Source organism: Bubalus kerabau, chromosome X (assembly GCF_029407905.1).
Source record: "Bubalus kerabau isolate K-KA32 ecotype Philippines breed swamp buffalo chromosome X, PCC_UOA_SB_1v2, whole genome shotgun sequence".
Taxonomy (NCBI): domain Eukaryota; kingdom Metazoa; phylum Chordata; class Mammalia; order Artiodactyla; family Bovidae; genus Bubalus; species Bubalus kerabau.
The window spans coordinates 45,625,663-45,638,003 of record NC_073647.1 but is presented as its reverse complement, the minus strand read 5'-3'; the positions used below and the strand labels follow the sequence as shown (position 1 = coordinate 45,638,003).

The 12,341-nt window shown below is 47.0% G+C and overlaps 1 protein-coding gene across 1 annotated transcript; it reads right to left on the bottom strand.

Annotated features, from left to right (window-relative positions):
* Positions 1 to 3,533: 3,533 nt before the first annotated feature.
* LOC129639971 (melanoma-associated antigen 9-like) lies at positions 3,534 to 7,919 on the bottom strand. Its single transcript, XM_055565263.1, has 5 exons — positions 7,907 to 7,919; positions 6,735 to 6,859; positions 6,121 to 6,158; positions 5,442 to 5,548; positions 3,534 to 5,273 (listed from the first exon to the last, which is right to left on the bottom strand). Exons 1-5 carry the CDS (start codon positions 7,917 to 7,919, stop codon positions 4,534 to 4,536), a joined length of 1,023 nt encoding a protein of 340 aa, XP_055421238.1. The 3' UTR covers positions 3,534 to 4,533.
* Between the last annotated feature and the right edge of the window lie 4,422 nt (positions 7,920 to 12,341).

Here is a 12,341-nt window from a genome sequence, read left to right as displayed (position 1 = left end):
TCTGGTCAACCACTTGTAAAAGAATGAAACTAGAACACTGTCCTTCCATAAACTTTTTGAATCAGCTTGTTTATATCTACAAAAAAAATTCTGCTGGAATTTTGATTGACATTGCTTTAAATGTATGGATCAATTTAGTGAAAACAGACATCATCACTACATTGAGTTGACCAGTCTACGATACTTATCTCTATTTATTTACTATTTATTTAGGTCTCGATTTCTTTCATTAGCATTTTGTAGCTTTCAACACATAGATCTTGTGCATGTCTTGTTAGATTTATACCAAAATATTGCAATTTTGGAAAACGGTAAGTTTTTTCTGAAGAGGAAATTAATATATTAATGGAGATAATTTGTAAGACTTCTTGTTACATATGAAATGAAACTTAGTGGATATCTCTGGGCACATAACTTTTCAGCTGAAAGGAAAGCCTTCTAAAACTTAAAATTTTTATAATAACTTAAGAATCTATTTGATCACTATAGAAGCAACATATACTCATCATAGAAATCAGAGCATTTGAATCAGTTCTAATGAGGTGGATGAAACTGGAGCCTATTATACAGAGAGAAGTAAGTCAGGAAGAAAAACACCAATACAGTATACTAACGCATATATATGGAATTTAGAAAGATGGTAACAATGATGCTATATGGGAGACAGCAAAAGAGACACAAATCAAAGAACAGACTTTTGGACTCTGTGGGAGAAGGCGAGGGTGGGATGAGTTGAGAGAATAGTATTGAAACATGTATATTACTATATGTGAAATAGATCTCCAGTCCAGGTTCGAAGCATGAGACAGGGTGCTCAGGGCCAGTGCACTGGGATGACCCTGAGGGATGGGATGGGGAGGGAGGTAAGAGGGGGTGTTCAGGATCGGGGACACATGTACACCCATGGCTGATTCATGTCGATGTATGGCAAAAACCATTACAATATTGTAAAGTAATTAGCCTTCAATTAAAATAAATTAATTAATTAAAACAAAGAAATCAGAGTAAATAATACTCATCATAACTCATCAGAAAATGGTGTTTAAAATTTTTGGTTTCTAATTTATAAAATTGTAGTTGTATGTAAATACAGTAAATTTTATGTGTTGATCTTGTATCTTTCAACCTTGGGATTTTCTTTGACTCCCTCCCAGGCTGCCAGATGTGAAAAAGCCCACAGAGTGCCAAGCCAGCAAATGACCCTATGCCCTCCTGAAGCTGTACCCTCACTACAAGAGGTTCTTCCAGGTGCCATGGTGCCAAGTGCTTCACCCTCTGAAAAGATCATGGGCTGGCCTGCCAGGTACCTGCCCACTCAGCCTAAGCCCTCGGACCCCAGAAAGTAGAGGTTAGAGTTGCGATAGGTTTTTTTGCACCAGAGAGGAATCTAAAGACAGCTATACCAGTACCTACTGTGTACTAAACTCTGACTGGTGCCCGAGAAGGCTGCTAGGGATGGGAGGAGGCAGGGTCAGGCCTGCACATTGACTTATGGCAATTTCTGTCTATAATCTCATTAAGCAAGAATGTTCTCCTTTCTTTTGATGCAAGAACAATCTCAGCCCAAGTCTCTGCTACCCTCCACGTGGCTGAACTTGCCTGAGCACCTGCACAGGCGCCATTAGGCACACTGAAAATCAGGGATTTCCTGTGAGGCATGTATCAGACAAGAAACAGAAGAAGGATGGTTACTTACTCTTTTTAAATTGAAGCTGGCGTGTCCATTAAGGAAGCATTTTTCACCTAGTAGGAATATTATAAAGTTTTAGGAATTCAGCCTTAGTATATGTTTGTTTCATGGTCTTTCCTCATCTACAAGGGAGGTGCTATGGACTCAATAGTGTCCCCCTAAAATTCATATGTTGAAGCTTAATCCCCAATGTGATGTATTTGGGGATGGAGCCTTTGGGACATAATGAGGTTTAGATGAGGTTATGAGGGTAGGGCCCTCAATATGAGATCAGTGCCCCTATACAAAGTGACACCACAGAACCTACTTGTCTCTCTCTCTCTCTCTCCCTCCTGACATGTGAGGGCATAGTGAGAAGGTGGCCATGCACAAGCCAGGTAGAGAGTTCATACAAGGTACCAACCATCAAGCCATCTTGATCTCTGGCTTCCCAGGCTCCAGAGCTGTGAGAAATAAACATCTGTTGCTTCAGCTACACACAATCTATGATATTCTGTTATGGCATCCTGACCCCACCCTGGTCCTTAATAGCATGTGATCCTGGGAAGATGCCCAAACCCTGGGCCCCCAGTTCTTCATCTGTGCAGCAAACAGGTATGAGGAGCCCTGTCTGTAGGACTGCAAGGATATAAATAAAGCACCTCACGCAGAACCTGGTTTGATCTTTATGATTAGCAGTTATTTGTACTAGTATTTGGATCTCAATTTCACAACTCTGGGCTCTGGGAAATTTTGTTGTTGCTGTTACCTAAGATATCTCAGACAGCATGCAACACAATATGACAGAAAATGCTAATTTAGCCAGAAACTTTATTAATAAAACTCAGCACGATCTCCTTCCTTGAGGATCTACTACTTAATTCAGGCATGGAGGAGTCTTCCCCAGCTGGATGCAACTCAAAGCTTCTACAATTTGTCAAGAACCAACTCCTTCTCTCCCTCCCAGCTGCTCTTCCATCCAAACTATGATTTTCACTAATTCTACCTCCACCAAAAATCTATACACTGCTTGAGTTGCCCCTAATACTCTCAAGATTACCTAATAATAATGCCATGGACTCTGGCTCTCCCAGACCAGGGAAAACAGTGCTTGTCCACGGACTTCTTGGCATCACTCTCAAGAAGTGTAACCACATACCGAGAAGAAATCCTAGCAGGTGGAGAGTAGAAAACACCTACTTCGTCCCTGTGGTCAACAGCAATGTGACAAGAGTCAGGGCCCCTTCCTTCTTGCCCCAGGATGAGATCTCTCTGGGGTTTACCCAGGATCCAAAAGGACTGTAGTCCACGGAATTCTCCAGGCCAGAATACTGGAGTGGGTAGCCTTTTCTTTCTCCAGGGGATCTTCCCAACCCAGGGACTGAACCTAGGTCTCCTGCATTGCAGGTGGATTCTTTACCAGCTGAGGCACAAGGAAGCCCTCCAAAAGGACACTTCATAGCAATGATCCATTTCAGACTTTCCCCTCACCCCCAAGACACACAGTTTGCAGGTCTGAGGGCTGCCACCACTGAGCTTCATCACAATCACCTCTCATAGTCATCTTTCACAGGAACTCCAGCTTCCCAAAGCCCCACACTGCCCTGGCTCTGGCACTGACACTCCAGTGCTCCTTCTGGAGCCCCACCACCTCACCCCATGTTGCCCTGTTCTGTGGGATTAGGGGATATCTCTCCATCTTCCTTCTGTGACTGCAGTTCCTAGACCATTGCTCTAGGTGTGGGGGTGTCCTGCTTCTCCCAGTGTCCCCACTGCTAACACAGGGCCTTCAACAGAGCACAGGCTCTGTGAAGGTCTTGGGAATAAATGAGCCAGTAAGCAGAGGCTTATTCATTCAGATTTTCTACTTTATTAAATAAGCCAAACAAATCCAGGTTGTACATATATATTTTAATTTTACAGAATGACAGAAAAAGAGGATAAGAATTCAATAATTAACAACCATTTACTTTTATTTCTCTATTTCTTGACCCCATTAATTATACTGCTAATTACTTTCACATTTCCAAGTACATTCCTGTTCCAATGCTATGTTATCTAATTTGGGATCACAAACCATGACTGAAGGCTTCCTAATTGATTTTACAAATATCAAACCTCAGTCTTGAATTGGATAAGTACAAATACACGTGAGATCAACATGAATTCAGATCAATTTTCTCATACCTTAAATAAGCCGGGAAAATCCAAATAAACAGAGATAGCTTAGCTGTACAAAATGATAGACAAAAAGTATAAGAAGCAAGACTTCACTACAATCACTTTTTTTTTTAGAAGTCCAATGTCTTTATTCTTTTTTTTTTAATTTAATTTTATTTTTTTAGAATTCTCCCACCAACTGTGTAACTACTAAGTAAGTTCACATTTCCAAAATCATTCTAATTCCATATTATCTTGTTCAAAACCATGAAATAAAATGGAAGAGTTCCTAACTTCCTTTTACAAAATAGCAAAACTCTTATTCTTGAAATGGGTAAGTACAAACATAGTGTGATTAATGTCACTGACAGTTAAACACTGAAACTCCTTAAGCCTTCTATTAAAAAGCAGTAATACTTGAAAAATTCCTAAAGAAAATAGAGGTGAGTCCCCATGTCATTGTAGAGAAAAGGAACACAAAGATGCCACATACCAGGTTCCCCCAATGGGCCCAAGTCCTCACTGCTAAGAAGGCTGACTGCTCCCTCTTCAGTCACAGAGGGAAAGATCAGCCTCCCTTCCTGCTCCCAGGACAAGCTGTTGGACGTGGGCCTGGAAGGAGCCTGGATGCTTCTCTGGCTCAGAGTTCCCCTTTCTCCTCCGTCGCAGCCTCTGCAGAGGGGGTGGAAGGAACTGGGACCTTTTCAACTGACTCTGTCCAGATACTCCAGGACTTCAGACTTGCTGGTCTCTGCATAGGCCCGGGGACCCCACAGGAACTCAGAGCGAGCAGGGTTGCTGTCAGGCACCTGCCGGTACTCTAGGTAACCTTCCTGCACCCACACTTGGGTCAGCAGCTCCCTGGGCTCCCCATAGATGTAGTGCTCACTCCCGGGATACACCTCTATCCTGCTGAGTGCGCCCCAGATTGCCTCCTCAGGAGCGGAGTTGACCTCCACAGCAATCAGGCACAGGACTATCACCAGGAGGCCGGCCTTGGGCAACCTCTGCTCATCCCTCAGCATCTCATTGAGGGTGAGGCCCAGGGTGGGGACCAGGATATAGGTGTACTCACTGGGGTCCACCTCCTTCACCTCCAAACCAAAGACCAGCTGCAGGTACTCTGAGGCTTGACCGAGGATCACCACGTAGTGGTCCTGGTAATCTCTGAGGACACTATTCAGCAATTCTGCTTTTGTGATCGGCTCCCTGGCAAGATACCTACTGAGCAGGAATTGTACCAGCTCATTCTTCACCCGTAGTGCATCTTGGAGTGAGGAGCTGGCATCTTCGTGGTCATGTGAGGTGCTTGGCACTTCATCTTGCCTGTTGGGGCCATGGTCTTCAGATTGGCTCCCTGGAGTGTCAGCCATGGCAGTGGGAGAGGGGCAGACACCCACAGGGCTCTGGGGGAGACTGGCTGTTTCAGCAGCAGCCATATCCTCTAGGGTGCCCCAGATCGGGAGAGAGGAGGAAGAGGAAGCTGCATTTCCTTCCTCCACCACCTCCACCACCTCCACCACCTCCACCTCCTCCACCTGCTCTTCTTCCTCCATCTGCTCCTCTTCCTCCATCTGCTGCTCCTCCTCCTCTTCCTCCTCCTCCTCCTCACTCCAAGTGAACTCTGCCTCCATCAGATCCTCGTCCTCTCCTAGATTCTGAAAGAATCTCTCAGGCAGGCGAAGCTCATGCATCCCGGGCATGATGACTGGCGTCGAACTGCAGACAGAAGTGAGGAAGGGGGACAGATGGGGGCCACAGGCCTGTGGGAGAGGGGGGTTGTGAGTAGCCTCGGCTGAGAAACCCACCCTGGGACGTCTGACTCAGGCCACTTATAGGTCTCCTCTTGAGGGGTGCTCTCGGGCTTCATAGACGAGCTCCTGCTGAGCGGCCTGACCCCTGGCTATCCGAAGGAGGATGTGAGGTGGCTCCCTAGGGTGCAGCCAGCACAGCTTAAGGTTCCGGGGCTGACACAGCAGGGGAATTAGGGCCTTGTGGGGTCCCCTCTGTTCTGGGATAGGGAGTCCCTGGTGCACACTCAGAGGAAACAACTCACCTTGACTCCTGGCACTGCCTGGACCTCCTCTGCTTTCTGACCTCAGGACACTGGCCTCAGACCTCTGCCTTTGCCTCCTGGTTCCTGGAGCTCCTGTGAGAGAAATGGAGGGGGCACCTTGGGGGTAGACTGTGGCACAGACTTACATCTTCTGTGATGGTAGGAGGGGTGGAATCTGTGAGGTCCCCCCGTTGTAGAGTGGGAGGTCCCCTTGGGGATCCCTTGTAGTACTCACCTTTCCCCTGGCCGGCCTGGACCCTCCCCTTTGGGGACCTGCAGGGAAACTCAGAACAAGACCCGAGTCTGGACAGAAAGCTCTGAAGGGCCCCACATGCGGCTGCACCTGCCCAGGGCCTCCTGCGGGTCCTAGGTTGGGGAGATGCTTGGGCCTCAGCTTCTTCTCACGTCCTTCCAGGCCTTCCAGCACTGACCACAGGGGCGGGGGTCTGCTCAGTCCTCCCTCGGGGTCCGGGGAGTCCACCCTCAGCGGACCGGAAGCCTCCGCCCTCTGCCTAAACACGTCACTTCCTGAGGCCCTAAGCCAGAGGTCAAGAAAATGCTCACCCTGGCTCACCCCGTTCCAGGGCCTCCATGAGCCCCCACAAGGGCCAGGATCCCTGCCTCCCTATTGCGGTATAACCACCTCAGTCATTCCTCACATGGAACCTAGACTCCAGGCAGGACTGGGGATTGTCCCTCTGCCATTCTGAGACCCCCGCAGCTTTCACAAGGTCCCCAGTCTCTCTGAGACCCGATGTCAGGCTATGCTGCACATGGTCGTTCCACCCGGGGACTACCAGGGTCCCCTCTGGGGTGTGGCTCCCCTCACTCCTCCCTCAGGGGTCTCACCTTGACTCCCACTAGGACCTGGGCTCTGTCTTCCCTGCACCTCAGGTCCGGCTTCTCACACCGCGGCCCCGGTCTCTCTGAGACCCGGATGTCAGGAAGTCTGCCCCTTATACCAGGTCCCCAGTCTGAGACCGGGATGTCAGGAAGTCAGCGCATGCGTGTTGCGCTCATCCTACACCACAGTCGCCCTGGACTGACAACAGAGATGGGCTTCTCTGGGGCCCAGGGTCTTTTAGTCTCTCCTCAGGGTCCTTAACTTGACGCCCCGCAGACCTGGGAATCGGCCCACCTGAAGCCTCTCCCCATATGTGAGGCGCCCAATCTGAGACCCGGAGGTCAGGAAGTCAGCCCCCTGTACCAGGTCCCCAGTATGAGACCCGGATGTCCGGAAGTCAGGCCATGCCTGTTGTGCTTATCGTACCCCAGGGTCACGCAGGACCAACAGCCAGGATGGGCTTCTCTTGGTCTCCTCTGATTGGGGTCCAGCATCCCCTCAGTCCTTCCTCACCTAAACTGCTTCAGAACCTAAGAATCTCCCCTCCAATCTCTGAGGCCCCGCCCCTTATATCAAGTCTCCAATGTCTCTGAGACCCTGAGCTCATGCCCCCACCAGAGTCGCCCCGGGCTGACCGCAGGTGCTGGGACCTGTGGGATTCCCTGTGCCCTCCCTCAAGATCCTCATCTTGAGCCCTGGCAGGCCCAGGGATGCCCCTTTTGTTGACTGGAGGCGGAACCCTCACACCAAGGCCGTCACTGCCCTGAGACCCCCCAGGGGGAATCTGTGGACATGACATCAGGGCTCCAAGCCCAGGGCTTCCCAGAGCTGAGATGATGCCCCCGGCCATCCTCAACCCTCCTTCTGCTCTTCACTCTGACTCTCAGCAGGTCTGGGCACCACCCTTTCACCCCGACCTTTCTCCCCTTAGAACCAGGCTCTCCCCAGCCAGGACCCCTGAAAGGCAAGCGGGAGTAGGGGGCTCATTTCTACAACCCTGCCGGGGTCTCCCAGGGCTGAGAGCATTGACAACCTGGATGCACTGGGGTCCCAGAGCCCCCCTCAGGGTTCTAGCTTGACTCCTAGCACAGCTGGGCTCCTTCACTCTGCTGACCTGAACCCAGACACCTGATCCAGGCCCTCACTCCTCCCCTCCCATCGGAATCAGTGACGTCACATCTGGACGCCATGACCCTTGGTCCCCCAGGGCTGTTGGGAGGGCTGCACATGCATCCTCTGGGGACCCTCAGTCTCCTCTGGTTCTCACCTTGAGTCTCCGTAGGATGTGGGCCCCTCCCACTGCCCATCTGAGACTGCACCCCACAGACCAAGCCTCTGACTCCCCACGTTCACTGAGAAAGTGAGAGGGAGGTGGGGGGCTCAGCTTGACAGCCTGGACTGGGGCCTCTAGGAGTCCCAGCAGGGGTGGAGTTGTATTCTACGGGACCCTCTGTTCCGGGGTGACTGGACCGCCTCATCCTCACTCAGGAGGGAGTCTCATTAACCCTTGAGAGAAGGCTGCAGTCCCAGCACAGATGCTGGATGGGGAGCTGCTGTGCCCTTGACCTTGGGGGAGCACAGGTAACCAGATACCTTCCCATGGGGGCCCCTCAGCAGCAACCAGATTTCAGAATCCCTTTGTTCTGTCAGGTTTCTTTTCTACACTGAAGAGGTTGAACAGTGGAATTTGGTGAAGTCCAGTTGTTTTCAGGTTGTCTGCATTGTCCAGAAAACTCAGCAGTGGCCACAGTACTGGAAAAGGTCAGTTTTCATCCCAATCCCAAAGAAGGGCAATGCCAAATAATTCAAACTACTGCAAAATTGCACTCATTTAACATGCTAGCAAAATTCTTCAAGCTAGGTTTCAATAGTATGTGAACCAAAAACTTCCAGATGTACAAGCTGGATTTAGCAAAGACAGAGACCGACAACAACATTGTCCAGTGCTGATATAATATATATAAGTATATATATATATATATAATTTCATGACAGAATACCTACCCTTACTATTTGTGGTTAACACGTTACTCTATTTTTCATCTATTCCTTCAGTCAGTTCAGTTCAGTCACTCAGTCATGTCCGACTCTTTGCGACCCCAAGGACTGAAGCACACCAGGCTTCCCTGTCCTTCACTATCTCCTGAGTTTGCGCAAACTCATGTCCACTGAGTTGATGATGCCATCCAACCATCTTATTCTCTCTTGCCTCCTTCTCCTTCTGCCCTCAATCTTTCCCAACATCAGGGTCTTTTCCAAGGAGTCACTTCCTCGCATCAGGTGACCAACGTATTGGAGCTTCAGCTTCAGCATCAGTCATTCCAATGAATATTCAGGGTCGATTTCCTTTAGGATGGACTGATTGGATCTCCTTGCAGTACAAGGGACTCTCAAGAGTCTTCTCCAGCACTACAGTTCAAAAGCATCAATTCATCAACCCTCAGCCTTTTTTACGGTCCAACTGTCACATCTGTACATGACTACTGAAAAACCATAGCTTTGACTATACAAATCTTTGTTGGCAAACTGATGTCTCTGCTTTTTAATATGCTGTTTAGTTTTTCATAGTTTTTCTTCCAAGGAGCAAGCATCTTTTAAAAAATTTTATGGCTGCAGTCACCATCCAGATTGACTTTGGAGCCCAAGAAAATAGTCTGTCACTGTTTCCATTGTTTCCCCATCTATTTGCTATTACATGATGGGACCAGATGACATGATGGGACCAGGTGCTATGATCTTCATTTTTTGAATGTTGAATTTTAAGCCACCTTTTCCACTTTCCTCTTTCACCTTCATCAGGAGGCTTTTTAGTTCCTCTTTGCTTTCTGCCATAAGGGTGGTGTTATTTGCATATCTCAGGTTATTGATATTTCTCCTGACAATCTTGATTCCAGCTTGTGCTTCATCCAGCCCAGCATTTTACATGATGTACTCTGCATATGGCTCAGATGGTAAAGAATCTGCCCACAATGCGAGAGACCCAGCTTCGATCCTTGGGTGGGGAAGATCCCCTGGAGAAGGGAATGGCAACCCACTCCAGTATTTTTGCCTGGATCCATGGACAGAGGAGCCTGCAGGGCTACAGTCCATGGGATAGCAAAGAATTGGACACGACTGAGTTACTTTCACTCAGTGACTTTCACTTTCACTCTGCATGTAAATTAAATAAACGGGGTGAAAATACACAGCCTTGACACACTCCTTTCCCAATTTTGAACTAGTTTATTGTTCCATGTTCGGTTCTAACTGTTGCTTCTCACATGCATACAGGTTTTTCAAGAGACAAGTAAAGTGGTCTAGTATTCCCATCTCTTTAAGAATTTTCCAGTTTGTTGTAATCCACACAGTCAAAAGTTTTAGTATAGTCAATAAAAAAGAAATACATTTTTCTGGAATTTTCTTATGATCCAACAGATATTGGCAATTTAATATCTGGTTCCTCTGCCTTTTCTAAAACCAGCTTGTACATCTGGAAATTCTTAGTTCACATATTGTTGAAGCTTAGCTTGAAGGATTTTGAGCATTAACTTGCTATCATGTAAAATGAGTGAAATTATCTGGTAGTTTGAACATTCTTTGGCATTGCCTTCCTTTGGGATTAGAATGAAAACTGACCTTTTCCAGTCCTGTGGCCACTGCTGAGTTTTCCAAATTTGCTGGCATACTGAGTGCAGCACTTTAACAGCATCATCTTTAGGGATTTGAAATAGCTCAGCTGAAATCCCATCACCTCCACTAGCTGTGTTTGTAGTGATGCTTCCTAAGGCCCACTTGACTTTACACTCCAGGATTTCTGGCTCTAGGTGAGTGACCATACCATCGTGATTATCCAGGTCATTAAGCCCTTTTTAAATGATTCTTCTGTGTATTCTTGCTACTTAATCTTAATCTCTTCTGCTTCTGTTAGGTCCATAGAATTTCTGTCCTTTATTGTGCCCATCTTTGCATGAAATGTTCCTTTGATATCTCTTATTTTCTTAGAGAGATCTCTAGTCTTTCCCATTGTATTGTTTTCTTCTATTTCTTTGCATTGTTCACTTAAGAAGGATTTCTTATCTCTCCTTGCTATTCTTTGGAACTCTGCATGCATTTGGGTGTATCTTTCACTTTCTCTTTTATCTTTAACTTCTCTTTTTTTCTCAGCTATTTGTAAGGCCTCCTCAGACAACCATTTTGCCTTCTTTCATTTCTTTTTCTTTGGGATGGTTTTGATCACTGCCTCCTGTACACTGTTACAAATCTCAGTCCATAGTTCTTTAGGCACGCCTATGGTAGAAACTTAGATTATTGATTTTAGATCCTTTTTCTTTTCTAATTTATGCTTTCAATGCTATAAATTTCCATTAGCACTGCTTTTGCTGCAGCCTACAAGTTTTGATAAGTTGTGCTTTTATTTTCATTTAGTTCAAGATATTCTTTTCATTTCTCTGAGATTTCTACTTTGACCCATATATTATTTATAGATCTGTGGTTTAATTTTCAAGTAGTTTGGAATTTGTCAACAATTTTTGTTATTGATTTCTAGCCTAATTCCACTGTAGACTGAGAAGGTGTGTTTTATGGTCCTTAATGTGATCTATTTTGGTGCATGTTTCACGTGATCTTAAGAAGAATGTGTATCCTGCTGTTGTTGGATGAAACAGTCTATAGATGTCAATTACATTCAGTTGACTGCTGATGTTTTTGGATTCAGTTATGTGAGAGGAGCTACCCCAGGCCCGAGGTCAGGGAATGGCGGCTGAGAGGAGCAACCCCACGTCCAAGGAGCAGTGGCTGCATGAGCACAGGAAGGCCGAGAGGAGCTACTCCACGTTTAAGGTCAGGAGGGGCGGCTGTGAGGAGATACCCCTTGTCCAAAGTAAGGAGCAGCAGCTGCACTTTGCTGGAGCAGCGGTGAAGAGATACCCCACATCCAAGGTAAGACAAAACCAAGTAAGATGGTAGATGTTGTGAGAGGGCATCAGAGGGCAGACACACTAAAACCATAATCACAGAAAACTAGCCAATCTGATCACACGGACCACAGCCTTGTCTAACTCAATGAAACTAAGCCACGCCATGTCCTGGGGCCACCCAGGATGGGCGGGTCCTGGTGGAGAGGTCTGACAGAATGTGGGCCACTGAAGAAAGGAATGGCAAACCACTTCAGTATTCTTGCCTTGAGAACCCCATGAACAGTATGAAAAGGCAAAATGATAGGATACTGAAAGAGGAACTCCCCGGGTCTGTAGGTGCCCAATATGCTACTGGAGATCAGTGGAGAAATAACTCCAGAAAGAATGAAGGGATGAAGCCAAAGCAAAAACAATACCCAGTTGTGGATGGGACTGGTGGTAGAAGCAAGGTCTGATGCTGTAAAGAGCAATCTTGCATAGGAACCTGGAATATTATGTCCATGAATCAAGGCAAATTGGAAGTGGTCAAACAGAAAATGGCAAGAGTGAACGTCGACATTCTAGGAATCAGCAAATTAAAATGGACTGGAATGGGTGAATTTAACTCAGATGACCATTATATCTACTATTGTGGGCAGGAATCCCTTAGAAGAAATGGAGTTTAGAAAGATGGTAACAATAACCCTGTGTACGAGACAGCAAAAGAGACACTGATGT